A 17,152-nucleotide genomic window follows, 5' to 3' on the forward strand; every position below is an offset into this window, starting at 1 on the left:
TAATTTGCTACGTTTTAGATATTACAAAAGAGATTGACTAGTAATTCTTTTCTTGTCACCTCTTCAGATTTCACTACCAAGGTTATATTGGTTGCATAAAATAAATAGGAAGATACTTCCTAATTTTCAGTTACCTATAATAGTTTATGTAAGATTTGTATTTTTTTATATAATTTGAAGAATTCATTAATGAAACTATCTGGGATTGTTATTTTCTATATGAGAAAATTTTAGTAATGTACTAAATTTTATAGATTTATAGAGTAGATTTGTTCAGATTTTGTATATCTTCTCCAAGTTTTAATAAAGTATGTTTTGAAAGTTGTTTTCCTTCTCCATTTCTTCAAATTCATTGCAACATCTTTTTATTACATTTTATCTTTGAATCTTGTACTTCTGTTCCCTTTTTATTTCTGATTTGAAAAAATTGCAGCCTTTTAGTACTTTTAACATTATGGATTTGTTGCTGCAATTTATATGTTGTTCTTGAATCTACTAACTATCCTGTATTCTCTTTTGATTGTAAAATTTTTCTTCAGCCTTCTCATATATTTTACATATATGCAATCATATCACTGTGAATAGTAAACTTCAAATCTTCATTTAACTTCTAATATTTCTTTTCTTTATCTTACTGCACTAGCACTTTCTGTATAATGTTTAATAGAAGCACTAGTGGTGACATCCTTGTTTCCTGACTTTAAAATGACTATTTCTAACATTTCACCATTTTATCATTGATTGTTATAACTTTTCAATAAATATTATAAGTAAAGGAAGATTGATTTCTAATTTATGAAGAGCTTTAAAAGATGTGAGTGAGTATAAATATATCAGGTGCTTTTACTGGACATATTTTTAATAAGTATTTCTGACTTGTTCTGTCAATATGGTGATTTATATTGATAACTGTTTAACACTGAATCATCTTTCCATTCCTAGGTTATATCATGTATCATGTGGTATGCTACCTTTGTCTCTGTGTAAGTTAACTCATGGATTTGAACTGATAATAAAATTTTCAATCAGTTCTTTTCAAATAATTTTCTTATCCTCCTATTGTTCTTGCCTGTTTTTGCTTCAAGGCTATAAGAGCCTCATAAAATGAGTTGAATAAATTTCTGTCTTTTTCTTTTCTATTCTTTTCTTTCTTTAATTTAAATATTTATAATGCAGATATATGTACATACATTAAAAAGTTATACAAATGTCTCTGCAAAATGGTACTTCATCTATGGCCTCCCTTTTGATTCCAGCTTCCAGAAGAAAGGATCTGTGGGCTTTTTCTGTAAAGAATTAAGATTGTAAATAATTAAGGTTTTTGGACTGTCATATCTTTACCAAGACTGCTCAGCTCCTCTTTAGGGTTGAAAAGCCAGCCAGAGACACCACCTAATGCATGAGCATTACTTTCGCAAAACAAGCAACAGTCAGGATTTGGCCCTTGTCCTAGAGACAGTCATTGACATTTCCTTCACTGTTTCTTATATTATTTCTATATCTCTAATTAAAATTTCTGTGCTACTACTTGTTCAGTTTAGATTTAGCTTTCATTTATTGTCTTTTTAACTAGAGAAGATGAATTCATTTCTTAACACTTTTGCTACCAAATAAGGCACTTTTCCTTATATACTCTCTATATATTTATATCACTGTTTTGCTTAGATTAACACCAAGAATATTCTTTTTATGAATAAATGAATACTAATACTGATGACACTTATAATATATAATTAACTTCCTTTTTCTTCTACAACCACCCTAATATGCCTTCTGCCTTCTGATAATTAGTTCTTTTTCTATTAAGTTAGTTTTCAATGCACCTAAAGCAAATTGCCTTTTTCCTCAATTCTTGTATATTCACTTTGTATACCTAGGCCTCTGGCTCTGTTGCATACTTTCATCATTAATAAGTTGGCTTTAAAATTTAAAATGTAAGTTCTAAATCCTTTGTGTGGATTAGCCATTTTCATGTTCCAATAGAGAATCATCCATTTCCCTGGAGTACTATCTCATATCTATATTTGTAAATATTGTTTTTGCCTAGGAGTTGGTTGTCTCCAAGAATTCTCTAACTTTCTGACTATGGAGGATAAACTTGACTACTTGTTTTCTTTAAGTACCTGACACCTGTCCTCAACTGCACTTGACGTCTCTGAATCCAGAGCATCTATGCTTCAAATTCTCTAGAACATGATCCTCTGACTCTGGTCATGATAGAGTAAGGTGGGCTTTTGGGTGCTGGGTTTGAGAGAAAGAATTTGGGGATTAATTTCTTTCAACAATGACACTTGATCAAACCTTGATTGGAACCCCATCTTCAGAAGTACCAGTACTTCTAGTGTTTCACATTTTTAGGCTTCTGTAGTATTAATCATTACTTCTTTGTTTCTTAACTTTGTAAGTTGAGTACCTAGCACATTCTTTTTTTAACCTTTTCTTTTTCTAACTTCTGCACACAAGATTAAAATTCAATCTCTCTTTGACTCGCTTTTGCTGCATGCCACAAGCTCCGATATGTAGTGCTGAATTGATCATTCAATTCTAAATACTTTTTAATTTCCATCATTCTTTCACCTTTGATACATGAATAATAAGATTGTTTATTTTTAACTTTTTGTTATCATTTGTTAACTTAATAGAAGATGTGATTGGGATGCTATTGTTTCTTGCTAATATTGATTTTTTGGTGAAGTTCATGCCCAATTTTTTTTAAGCATCCCTTACTTACTTGAGAAAAGTTCATTCCCTAGTTGTGGATGTATAGACAGAATTGTGAGATTTTAGTTAAGTAGCCTTTGATTGAGCTTACCAATTGAAAGATTCAACTCTTCTATATGCTTCTGAATATTTTATTGTCAGATCTATCAATTATTATTATTAATAATTATAAATTAGTTTTCACTTGTGATACTATCCATTTTTATCTTATGTATTTTATGTTCTTACCATATATATATATATATATTTATATTTATATTTATGATTTTGCCATGTATTCATATTTGAAATTTATATATTCTTGGAGAATATATATTTTTACATGGACCTTTATCTTTAATTTTGCTTTTTGGTTCAATATATATTTTTGTCTGGTATCATTAGAGCTGAAATAGATTTCCTTTGGTATTTTGATGTTGTATCTTTTTTAACCTTTTGCTTTCAAGTTTTCGGTATTTAATGTTTTAGGGGAATCTGTGGTGAATGTGGTAAACATGATTTCTTTTCTCCTTAATCAGTTTAGGAAAAGTTTTTCAATAGGTAAATTAGCTAATTTGAATGTTCGGTGATTACTGATATTTGGAATTATTACTACTGTCATATAGTAGTGATACGGTGCTACTCCACATATGGTGCTTTCTATTTCTCTTTGCTTTCTTATCATATCAATACAATCGTCTGTTGTATTGACCATGTTTCTTTATTTTTCTCCTTATTTGAAATTCACACTGTTCCTGTTATTGTGGTGAGTATTCTTGAACTGTTGTGTAATTACTTGTCAGAATCATGTCTAAATTCAGTTAACATCCTTATTCATCTTTAGAAGCGTACAATAGCCCACAATATTTTTTATACTGGCCTCATCTCCCTCTATTTCACCTCAGTCCCAAATATATCTGCTATTGTTGACCGATAGTTGAAAATTTCTATTTTTGTGCAAACTTTTTAACCTTCCTCAAATTTATCACTGCTATAGTTTTTATGTAATCAGTTCTCTAGATTTCTCTATTTTTTTTTCAGTCTTGCTTCTTGCCATTTTTACCCCTTGTGTTCCAGCTCAGTCTTCCTATGACATTTACCCTTTAGTAGCTCCATCGGTGAGAGTCTGAAACTTCTACACTATTTAGGTTTTGTTGTCTCCAAAGTTTTTTACCCTTCTAGTGGATGATAGTTATTCAGTTGTTTTGGGCTCATGTTGCTAATATTGAGTGGGCTAAGTGTAATTTCTACATTTTTGTAGGTTACTTATATTTTCTCTGGCTTGCTTTGAAAACATTCTCCATTTCTGGTGTTTTGCAGTTTTAGTCTAATGCATCTACATTTTTATAAAATCTTGTTTTGAACTGAATCTTAATATTAGTGTCTTTCATGAATTCTGGGACTATATTTAGCTTTTTTCATTTTAGATTTTTGCCTTCCCCAATTTCTCTTGTCTGCCTTTAAATAATTTTTAATGAAATCTTTCCTTTTTGTATCTCTTTGTCATATTTTCTATCTTACTAGTTCCCTGTGCTCATTTCTGTATATTTCTTCATATCTTTCTTTTTAGTTTACTAATTCTCCTTTTAGTAGCATCTATTCTGATTTTAACCTTACTCAATTTTTTAAATTCTAATTTTCTTTTTTAGGATAGTGGTTTGTTGTGTTCTGCTTGTAAAAGTCTTATAAACTATTAGCCATTTAAAAACATAATTTACCAGATAGTTTTATGACCTGAAGTTCTTTATGGAATAACTCAGCTTTTACTGTTTTGATTTTGATTGATTTTTTCTGATTGATTTTCACTCTTGTTGTAGATTATTTCATCAACTGTTTTGTAAATTTGTGTGAAAGTTTAATGTCTAGTGATTTTATTTATGAAAATCTGTGTACCTGAGCTAAAGATGTGCACATTCAAAGCAGTATTCTCTCTTGCTAAATTTATTTTAATTATCTGGCTTGGGTTCTTATACCAAGATAGTATTGTAAATTCAAGTGCAAACCCAAAAATAGTCTGCTGCATGTTGAAAAAATTATTCTTGCATCTTAAATCCAAGAATTGATATGTATGTTTCTTAGTTATCTCCTACTATTAGTGAGTGACTTCTTTCTAGATCAAAATTCATTAATACCATATTGTGTGTATAGCATCTGTATGATATTCCCTACACCTAAGCACACAAATAAGGGGATAGTTTTGCACATAAAGATAATCATAGTTACATAGAATGTTGAGGTAAATAGGAGGATATTTGGAAGATGAGCATATAAGGTTCAGTGAAAAACAATAACCCATAATTCTTTAAAAATCATGAAGTGAGTCCAAAGGATATCAAGTGCTAGATTTATTTTTAATTTTTTTAATCTTTCAAATTATGAGGCCCTGGAGTTTATTTCTGTGATCATTTTTATATGAGATTTTATTTGAAATGGATACATGCAGTTCCTGATCAAGACTTTCAGTGATAATCACTTCAAAGCCATTATTGTCACCATCAGTGAGAAATGTTCATACAAGAAAGTGATAAAATTCAAAACTCTGAAATATTTGAGCAATACAAAATTATATTTAAAACATCTAACAGCTATCTTTCCTTTCAGCTGCAATTACAATATTGAAATTTCTTGTGAAACCTAAATGACTTTCAAATTTAATCAAATGTTTAGGAAAATATTTTAAAACAATAGAATATATTAAAATAACAATGAAGTTCTAGTGTGCAAAATGTCCATGCATATTAAAACAGTCTGTATGATTACCTTAACAAGATCAAATGGGCAATATACTCATCATTGAGCAAAAGTAATAGATATATGGTAAGAGAGAGTCAGGCCAATGCCTGGCCCTACATACAGACTCCTCGCTATAGCCTTATATACGTTCCACCATTCCTTGGCCAACACGTGGAATGGAACTTACAGTCCTGAGAAACATTGTCAGCTTCTTGGTCAGAACAGGCAATGTTTCAGCCTTTGCACAGGACTGTGCTGGGGGTATAACACACTCTTGGCCTATCAGTGTGTCACCAGTCACTGTTCACAAAGCTTTGATCTAGGGTACCATAATGCTGAAGCAAGAATTCTGGGCTTAATATTTAAATTTATATCTAGTTTTATTGAAGATGAGAATAGGCTCAATATATACCGAGTACCTATTCTGAGCTAGGTGCAATTTTCCAGGTGATATACTTATATAATCTGACAGATTCTCATAACAATTTTGTTAGGATACTGTTGCCATCCCTGTTTTGGATGTAAACAACAAGTGTCCAAAAAAGAAAATGCTTTGCACAAGTTTATAGAGCTTGTGGGTACTTGATTTCTTTTTTTTTTATTTTAAAGATAAAAGAATGAAAACATATTAACAAACACACATAATTTTACAAAATAACACAAAACAATACAAGCAATACAGAATTTCAGACAAGGTGATAGGAAATTAACAATGGTTGTTGTATTACATATTGATATCTTCAAAATGGTTGCTCAGATAAACAAATATAGACATGTAAGATTGATCAAACAATTAAACATTAACTGTTCCTTTCAATATAGCAATAAAAATCAGTAGTACAACTATGTTAGCTGTTCTATTTATATATGTGTGTGTGTATATATATATATATATATATATATATACATATACATATTTTTTTCCTTTCTTTCTTTTCTTTTCCCTTTCTTTTCTCTTTTCCCTTATCTCAATTGTTGGAACTTGGTTTCTCCCCCAGGTGTATCTGGTTAGAAATTCTATGCTCTTATTTTCTTCAGTGAGCCATTTGTTTCAAATTTTACTTCTGCTATTTATTTTTTTTATTTATTTATTTATTTTTTTTTTGGTTTTTCTCCGGTACCGGGAACCGAACTCACGACCTTGCGCTTGCCAGGCAGGCGCTTTTGCCGCTGAGCTAAATCCCCAGCCCCTACTTCTGCTATTTATTTGTGTATGATTTTAGTTTACTTAATTTCAATATCTCTTATTTCAGCTGGAAATAAGAAGAGGAGTTTGTACCTCAAAAAGTTGTGTGTGTATACATCCTGAAAATTAGCTAAACTGTCACATATCAGAATCTCTAGAGTAGAGGTCCAAGCATCTGCAGGTTTGAAAAGCTGTCCGGGTGATTCTAATCTCCAATCATGTTTTTGTAATAAACAAAATTCTGCAATGAAAGAAGTACTTAACTCAGAATTTTGGTACCTAGTAAGTGCTCAGAAATTATTCGTTGTTACTGTATTTGTTTTTAATGCCATTACCTGAATATGCAGTTTCTTGTGGTGCATTTTGTGTAAATAATTGATTATTAAGTGTAAAATGTGACAAGATGGGATTTGTTATACTGTCTACTTCCAAATACTTTTGATTCTCCCCACCCATTCTGCCTTGTTAAATGGCTAGAACACAAAAGAGCATCAAAGGAGACTATTAAGAGATAGTACATACTTTGTGCATGTACCATAATGTCATAAAGAAAGTATGATCTTTGTGATAAGAACATCTATGATTTAAGTACTGGTTAACAGTTTGGGGATTTTGGTAAAGCAATCCAGTTAGCCTTTATTAGCTTCAATTTCCTCATTGTCTAAATTTTTTATATAATAAATAACTTTATGAATGAAGCACTTAAATTATACAGCCACTTAAAATACCTGAGAAATTTTCTAGGCACACAGTAGGATATTAATAATCAATAAAGTTTTTACTTTATATCCCATTTCTTTACTTCAGCTTCACATATGTAATTCATTTCTTTATCAGCTTCCTTCCTGTATTTATCAATAATTTACATCCATAAAGTACAGTATGGCCTCCAGGTTTACAGTAAATGGATCTGACACCTAGAATCTCAGAAGGAGAGAGAGGATTATGCCTTGTTAGGTTCAAAGGCCATTTGTCCCCTTGATATTGATTTTTTAAAATCAGACAGTAGCCAAGACCTTGGGAGAAATAATTGAACTGACAACTGGCAGGCCTAGGTTATTAATAATGGAACAGCCTAGGACATTCTTGATGATTTAATTTAATGACACAAAGGAGGTCTGAAACTGAAATGCCTGGAGTTGGGTCAATGGCTACATCTCTGTGGAGAAAAGAACATACGAGTTATTCCTAAGAGTTTATTTCATGAACAAAGAATTTTTTTATCATTCCAAATAGAAAGCAAGATAAAATGGCTTTGATTTTTCTCTTTTTAAGAAGACAAAAATACAAAGGGTAAACATTTGCTATTATATTTATTTTATGCCCTTACTTAGGAGCAAAATAGATGTGGTTAAAATTATAGAATTTTGAAACCTTGGTACAACTCAAGGATAAAAATTGTGCATATCTCATCTTTTTATCCCTTTGATGGAAATATCAAATCTGTCATTTATCAATTCACAACATTGAGCCATTTAGGTAACCTTTTTGAGACTCAGTTTCCACATGTGCAAACTGGAGTTGTTAATATACTATTTTTCTATTTATAGGAGAATTTTTAAGATTATTTTTAAAATGTATAAAATTTCTCACACTTGACAATAAAATATTGTTGAATGAAATAATAAATGACTTTTGATGTTTCTGTATCTTCACTGCATCTGGTTCGAAAGACACATTCACAGTACTCTCTTAAAATTGTTCCCTTTATTTAACTATTTTGGCGAACTCAGTTTAGTCTCATTTTCCCTTTGGAGTATTTCAGTTACCTTCTGCATCTTTCAGTCTCAGTTTTCTTTTCTTTCACAATTTCTCGTCCTTTCATGACAATTTTACTAAAAGGGTCTGATCGTTTTTTATATAGTATTCTCTTGGAAAGGCTTCAATCATCTAGAACATCTTACGCCACATTTTAAGGGTAAGATCCAGAAAGGGGAAGAAATTTACTCAACCATTATGGATCTATAAATTCATGTTGAAATTTGATTAAGTCCAGTCTTCCTGACCCATAGTAGAAGATTACAAAGGGGTTGCAGTAGAGAACACACATCTCCAGATTTAGTCAAAGGAATTCCAAGTAACTAAAGAATTTTGGAATTATAATTGTGTATTGTTATTATCTTTAATTTTACTAAACAAAAGTAGTATTGGTACCCTAATGATAACGTTATTCATTTCCATGCAAATTTGAAGTCAGTCCAAAGAGAGGGCACAAAGAACAGCTAAAACTTACAGAGCAGACTCCATGACCAAATGAGATTCCAAACACTGTACGCACATGAACTTCTTTAATTTCCTTCAGAACCGCATGAGTTAGGTACTGTTATTATTCTCATTTATCAAATCAGGACACCAAGACAGAGATGTCTAGTAGCTTGACAAAGTCACAATACACTATAGAGTGATAGAGTTGGAATTAATACTCACATTTTAGGTTCTATGTTCCAGGATTCCAAAGCTAATTGATTTGAAGACAGTTATCCTATTAGTACTACAAGAATCTGATCTCTAGACTCCTGTGATTAGCTCACAAAAACACTTACTAATCCTATGAACATTGTTTATCCTTACTATACTTTTGGTAATGAGTCTACATTATAAGAAAGTGGCAACTTACATAACTTAGTGTTCTGATGAACTTGTGTCTCTTTCTTTTACAGAGAGTCATTTTCAACATTGTTAACTTCAGTAAAACCAAGAGTCTTTACAGAGATGGGATGGCTCCTATGGTGAAATCTACTAGCAGACCAAAATGGCAAGTGACCCACAGATTGGGATCTCTTTTTGGTTAAAAAATTTGTCTCAGGGTTCAAATTTATCTTTTACATGAATGGGGCTCAGCCTTACTGTCAACAAACAAATACAAGTAAAATGTATTTGTGGATGGCCATTGCCTAGGTGCTAGATACTGTTCTTTGAGAAAGCTGATACTATGGTCTAATACTTGGAATAATCAACATTCTATTATGTGGGAAGTTAGAGCCTGATATTTGGTAAATTCTTTCCTGTTGTCTTCTATTATCATATATTGTAAGAATAATTGAAGTTAATTCTTTTTCTTTTCTTCTAACCTATTCATAGATGATATATAGTAGCCTAGGAGGACATTGCAAAGTATAGTTTAGTAGATTTCTCTTACTTTGCTTAGTTTTAGTGGTGTTTTTAGATAGATATTGTATTTATATTCACTTAAAGTTCTTTTTTCCCATCACCATTGTGAGGAGGTGGGATTGGGTGGGGTTGCTTAATAAGTATGACAATGTGATGGTGATAGTAACAGTAATCAGTTCTCCACTCACTGAGACCTCCTTGTGTGTCTGATGCTTTACTTTTGCTCTTACTATTTATATACTTTTGCAAGGGAGATTTTAAATATCATTATATGGTATTACAAGTGAAAAAATTGAGGCTAGGTAGAGTACTTCTGAAGAACACAGACAAGGGCATGGGGAGGAGCCTGTGGTTTTTTGCATTACCTCATGCTGCTTTTGCAACCAATTCATCCATCCATTCATTCATGTTTTCATCCAACACTTACTGAGTACAACAAAAAATGAGACCTTAAAGATAGAAACCAAGTATCATTCATCTATCACACAGTAGGTGGTACGTGAATTCTTATTGGGCTGAACTGAATTCTTTATGAAAATTTATACATAAAGTGCCTGGTACTTGCTAAGTGCTCAATAAATGTCATCTATTATTAATAATATTATTTAAAACACTATATGAAGGCAAAGAATTGTTAATATTATTCTAGCTTTGATCCCTGATCAAATTTTAATGACTAGTGAGAAGATAGTCACCAAATGTCTATTTTTATAGAAAACTAGCAATTCATAAATATTGAATTCTGCTTTTGTGTATAAATGATTCTTGGCAATTTTCTACAAATGTTAGACTGAGAAGCTAAGGTTTATAAAAGTGTAGGCACTTGATGATGGTAATGCAAACTGTTTATTAAAAGGTAAAGATATCTCCCAGGCATGTTTTTTTGCTTTGCTGCGTCAGATGAACTAAATTGCTTCAACTTCTCTCGATTTCTTTCTGACAAGCAATAGCAAATGATAGTCCTTTGCTTTGAGTCTCTGAACCCACTGCAAGTAGATAATAATAGAACCCATCTCTCTGTTCTTTTATATTTTTTCATCTATGAATAAGCATATTACAGATAAGTATTTCAAACCAGTAAAAGGACATTGATCTTGATCTGTTCATGAGACCCTTTAGAATAGCATTTCACAATTTTTCAAGTTAGGTGTTAAAATCTTATACATCAATAATAATTACAATCCCCTTTTCTGAAGTGTTAGTTCTCCCACTCTTTGTCTCTTTAGCTGCCTCTCTTTTTTTCTGCTTCTCTCTGTCTCTGTCTCTCTTGTTTTGAAAATATTCAGGCCTTAACTATTTAATTTTGTTCTTTTTGTTTCTTCACAGACTATCAGTTATGTCCTCTTTGTCAAGGTACCTGACAAGATGTTGAAATATTATAGAGACCTTGTATTTGTAACACAGTATCTTAGCATTAACTTAGTGCTCATATCCAGTGTTGCCAGACTCTCAGCAACCATTATGCAGTGACTGAGCTTCTCTAATACTCTGAAATAGCCTAATGGTTTAGAACTGAGCTTCTTGTAGTGTGTCAAGTCAGTTAAGCATAAGGTACCCTAACAGATCAAGATGTTTTTATCTAATGTTTCCTATCTGTTACTTTACAATCCCTAGATTTTGGATACAAAACTATACATTGCTTCATAGTTGCTTCCTCTCAAACTGTATGTGTAGATATTTCTTTACTTCACAGACATTTATTGAGCATCTTAATATACTATGGCTTGTGGTAAATATTGGAATATAAGATAAAAATGTCTAACAAGGGAATTTTAATTTTAGAAGTTTAATTACCCTCTATAGGTAGTAACTGTTCTTCTTGCCACCATTTTACTCTGAGAACTTTTTCTGCCCCTTTGTTATTCTTTACCAAGGACTTTCCAGAACCTACAGGTTAGTAGCACATAGCCCAAATGTTTCTCGGCTAGACAAAGAAGTGGCCATGGCCATTTGACTATCAGAACATTAAATTTTACTGGCTCCCAACACTGTCATAATTTGGGATTTCAGATAGTGGCCTAACTCAAGACAAATACCTTCCAGATCCCAATGTTGGAATATCTTTTCCAGAGTCATCCTAATTCCAGCTTTCCCAGTATCAAGGCAGCATCTATAACAAAATAAGATGTTATTGATACTTTTCTTGTTCAGAGCAATAACTCCTTTGATATACCAAGTAAGTTATAGAAAAACTCTTACCCAAAGATAAACATTAAAACTCCAAAATTAGGCTGAGGGAAGAAGACCAATTCAACCACAGCATAGGCAAATTAGCAAGATATTGCATCAAGAATTATTTGAAAAGTCCTGGAGATGTAGCTTAGTATGAAGACCCTGTGTTCAATGCCAAATATTCCCTCCACAAAAATTCCTAAATTACTTGAATTTTATGTATAGTGAATTAGGAAAACTATATTTCTTCACCTTTTCAAGGTAAATCATTCCTTCTTATGTCTCCTCTTGGGTCTGTAACTGATGCCAGGCCTTTAGGTTTTAGTTCTCCTGAAAATCAGTTAGCTTTTGAAAGCAAATAAAAAAAATCATCACAAGAAGGTCCTTGTAGACATTCAAGGATATTCTATATTAAGAAGATAAAAGTCAAAATACCTAGTAGCAAATGTGAAAGGTGGAAAATTCAGAAGTTTTCTATTTTTAGTTCATTCTAATTCTGTTTACACATTAGACTTATTAAGGACTGTGGTTAGGATTCTATATCATGATCTTTCTGAAACCATGTCATTCATATTAACAGTGTGTTTTATTAAAGTACCATGTGATTAGAAGTAGGAATTTTATGAGATGATTGGATCATTTGGGCACTAAACTCATCACTGGTTTAAATCAGTGATGAGTTCATAGCTGAATGTAATGTTAGGAGGTGAGACCTGGTTGAAGGAGGCAGGTCATTGGGGTGTGACCTGGAAAGATATATTCTTGTCAGTGGCTCCTCCCTTCTCTCTCTCTGTCCTGGCTGCATTTGTAGGAGCAGCTTTCCTCTGTCATGCACTTCTGCTTTGCCGTTTTGGCCTTTGCAACAACTAACCATGGATTGAATCCTCCGAAACCATAAACTATTTAAATAAGCCGCTCCTCCTTTAGATATTTTGTTTCAGTGACTGAGAGTGACTAACACTGTGCCTGTGGCTGTTTTATTACGGGCTGGGCACTGGTTGGAGCTGGTATTACAAGACAACTGAGACTTGTATCTGCACCTATACAGCAATAGAGGTTAGGAATATTTACATAATTAATACTTTTTTTCCAATATTCAGTGCACAGGGATGGTGGGAGAATGGGCCTGAAGAAGCAGGGAGAAGCATGTTGTTGTATGGCCTATGGTAGATCTGAATTAACCACTTACTGGTCCAATTATTTAAATATAGGGTGACCAAAAATTGCATATTTTTCATTAATTTTTATAAGGTAATAATAGAATGGGAAATATAAAAGTGACAATTTTATCAAATGTACTCAATACTTTTCTGTGAATGGCATATCTTAAAATCTTTAATACAAAATGCATCATTGCAATCTGGATAGAAGTGTCTGTTTCCAAATTCTTTTCACATTGTTGTGATTCTTTGAACAACACACTTTACACTGTCATGTTGGCCTTGCTTTATTTTTTCCTGTGGGTGATATGATTTCAATAAAATATCTATCCACTAAAGGTAATGTTGGAGACATCGATGATAGACCTCCTGGTTGGCATTTTGCTACCTTGTATTTTTCAATTATTTGACATTTTAGACTTAATCTGAAGTGTAAATGACTTTCTAAACCCCCTTATTTTGAATAAATAACAAACAAGTTCCATACTGTTTGGTCCAGAAAGTGTATACATATTTTATAATAATGTTTTTCTTTGCTTTAGATTGTTGTTCAAGGGCTCAAGTTATAGCACACTTGTAGAGCACTTAGCTAGCATGCATAAAGTCTGATCCACAAACTTTTCTTAAAAAAGAATTGAAAAAATGAAAAATTTTGATGCTATAAAGTTGCCTTTGTGGTTTTATTTTCAGGTATGTTTTAAATCTTAAGAATACTGGTATCAGTGTGACAAAATTAATTTTTCAAAAATATTGGAGACATAGTGAAGAAATGGTAAGGCATTATACACTCTGTTTCTGGGACAAAATATAGTAGATGCACTTCTCCTATTTCTATTATGCCTAAAAATAGTTGTTTCATTAAATACCAAATATAGAAATCCCTGAAAGGTGGAAAGAAGAGGAGGGAGTGGACTAGTTTCTGAGGACCTAAGAAATGGTATGGTGTAAGTAACTTTGACTTCTTTTTTGCCATACATGTGCAATAATGGTTACTGAAGTTAGTGGCCTGGAAATGCTAGTGAGCGTAGATCCAGGCCTTGATTTTCCTCATAGTATGAAGAAATCACATAATATTTTATTGCTAAAAATGACTTTGCAATATGATACTTTTACAATAGCTGTGAAAGTCAGGAATTATTACATTTATTTTACTGGTGAGGAAACTAAGGTCAGAGAAGGGTCTCACAAGTACCCTCATCATGGGCAGAAGCAGGACTCTGTCCTAGATTGATGTGACCCTTAGCCGTACCCTTTCCATGAACACCTCCTCATTTATGTGGCCATCTACTGTCTTGTTTTGCTTGGAAATGTATGGAATTTCCTAGAATGTAGGAGTTAAGGCTTTAGGTTTAAATTGGGAATTTCCTGAGAAAACTGAGACAAATTAGGTACTGAATTCCTGAGTAAGAAGGCAGAAATAAAACTTGGAGAGGCAACACTTAAAGACAGAAGAGTAAAAAGATCCTATGTTAATGCTGAGAAGATAAAATCAAAGGCCAGAAAAAACAAATTAGCATATTCCACTAACACTTTAATCAGTTTTATTATTAACATTAATATGACTGCCAATTACCCATGAACATTTTTGTATAAAATTATAGTACAGAGAGCTGTATTTCATTTAGGTTAAAGTTAAATATTTCTACCACAGGTTATGGATTGCTAAGAAAAATTGAACATTTACATGAAAATTTATAATGACATTATATATTCAAATGGTCATGTAGTTTTAGTTTTGTAAGAGTTAGAAAATGTACTAGAAAAAGATCACGAATAGGAATGTAAAAATTTGAGTCTTAATCCTTGAAAAAAATTCTCTGAGACTTAAATGATAATAAAAGACCTACATCATAGAGAAATATTTGTATACAGTGTATTCATTATATGTTATTGATAATCATAGAAACTCAAATCAGTCAAATTTCAAAAATGAGAGAAATGAAGGTATATGACAGGCTGAAAAAATGAGTGGGAGCATATAGATTCTGATACTCACAGGAATGTGTCTTATTCAGGACTACAAAAGGCCACATCAAGACCATACACGCAAATTAGTATACACAGGTGCTTCTTTTGTATTAGGGCTGATGCTGCTGATGCCATTTAGGTGCTTTATTCTCCTCCCCTTCCAAAGAGTAAGTGTTATTTGGCCTATCTGAGACAGATCTTCCTTGGTAGTAGCCTGCATCTAACCCCACAACCTGGTAGCTGCTAACTAGGCAGGTTTGCTGGTGTGCTCCATGGTTTCCAAACTTGGGAAAGGACAGTATGTCTAGTGAAATCATCTGGGATAAAGTCTAATTTGACAATTTAGACTTCCAAAAGTCTTTCATGATAGTTATTAAGATTAATTATTATAGAAGATTTAGAAAAAGACAAACTCATTAAGCCCAGACAATAACTTATTCAGGAACCAAATTCTACAAGCCACAGTCTACCACTTATTTTTTGGTCTACCAAATAATTCATGTAACTTTCTGAGCTCCTGGTTCTGTATATAGAGATGGAGCTATTGTCTTGTGATGAAAAATAAAATTATGTGACCCAACAAAATATTATATAGTATTATAGTTTTACTGTTCTGGGCTGGGAGCATAACTCAGTGATACAGTACTTTCTTAGCTCATGTAAAGCCCTGAATTCAATTTACTGATTGGAGAAAAAATTTTGTGTCTGTATTCCTTTTTCATAAAAACCCTGCATTGTCTCTAAAACTTAATGCTTGTCCATGAATGTTACTTTTATTATAATGTCTGGTTTTTCAATCCACTTCAGTAATCTTTAATTTGATGAGAGAATTAATAAGGATAGTTGAGTCATAAACAGAATACTTTTTGCTCTCTGGCATATGATCAAATGTATTAGGAACAATAAAATGAGTTAATTTGAATGCAGATATGCTTTAATATTAGAGGAAAAAATTTAAAAAAACTAAGCTCATCAAGTAGCACATTATAAAACTCCAGACGTTTAAAGAAGAGGTAACTGAAATAGAAGGGATTACCTCCCACTCACTCTGGTGAGAATAAAAAGAACAATTAAAGTGAATATATTAGGAAGAATATTAGTTTTATTTTAATATTTCTATTATATTTATTTCAATTACATGTTGAATAGATTTCTTTAGTGCGACTGAAATACCAAAATAGAATTAAAAAGAGTAAATTGTGGAAGATAAAGACAGTTCTCTTTTGCTTAGTGGAGGGTTAGTTTTTCTGACAAAATAAAGATGAGACATTAAATGTGGGGGAGATATATGGTTCTGCATGAATCAACAGTGATAAAGTCCCTGGAGGTTCTACCTTTTGTTAAACTTCTTTTTCCAAACTGGATAGTATAAAAATATTCTTTATACTGTGCTTATTAAGACAGTGTGTTGTATATGTAAAAAGCATATAAGAGTTTAGGTTGAGAATCTTTAAAACTCTTAGGAAATATCACAGAATTTAGGAATTTGAGGACAATTTTAAAAATCACCCGATCTTAACTCTCCAAAGAAAAAAATAATAAAAACCAGGCTTACAGAGAAGAAATGATTTGCCCAGAGAAGTGTAGCAAGGGCAGAATTGTGTCCAAAACTTTTTTCTGGCCAGAGTCAATTATCCTAAACTGAGTTTCTCCAGGAATAGCTTCAGTCCTACACAGAAAGAGATCAGCAGACAAACCCAGGTAACAACTACGGAAACTACTTGGTATTAACATGGTTCTACACTAGTTGCTTAGCACCTGTGTCCCTCAATTTTTGTTTCTATAAAAAATGATTATGATTATGTTTCCATGTAGTATGAAGTGATATAAGGGGGAATGAGTCACCCTCTGGCATCACCCTTCCCTGTTAACCTGCCTTTAGTTTAGACCTTACCTTTACCATAGCCATACCTGACTAGTTTCCCAGAGTCTTTCAGCCTCTCCTCAGCCCTCTCACTGGCTTAATGCTATGGCATCCAACCCCATCCAATGCTGGGCTACTCCCACACCTGGGCTGTTTACTCATGCTTTCTAGTTCAGCACAAGTAGCCATCTGTGGTGGATTAACTAATGGTCAACTTGTAACACCCAGCTGAACTGAATCAGTGTGGTAGTGGGCATG

The 17,152-nt window shown here is 32.5% G+C and overlaps 1 protein-coding gene across 3 annotated transcripts in view; it reads left to right on the forward strand.

Moving 5' to 3' along the window:
* The window catches only part of Agbl4 (ATP/GTP binding protein-like 4), a 1,347,784-nt gene that overhangs the window by 641,722 nt on the left and 688,910 nt on the right, over nt 1-17,152 (forward strand). For all 3 annotated transcript variants that reach the window (XM_013521735.1, XM_005398626.2, XM_005398625.1), the window contains exon 4: nt 9,280-9,374. In XM_013521735.1, the coding sequence (XP_013377189.1) occupies nt 9,280-9,374 (95 nt within the window). The remainder of the gene's footprint in view (nt 1-9,279; nt 9,375-17,152) is intronic.

The sequence above is a fragment of the Chinchilla lanigera genome, unplaced genomic scaffold, assembly GCF_000276665.1.
Source record: "Chinchilla lanigera isolate Chin_1 unplaced genomic scaffold, ChiLan1.0 scaffold00063, whole genome shotgun sequence".
NCBI lineage: Eukaryota > Metazoa > Chordata > Mammalia > Rodentia > Chinchillidae > Chinchilla > Chinchilla lanigera.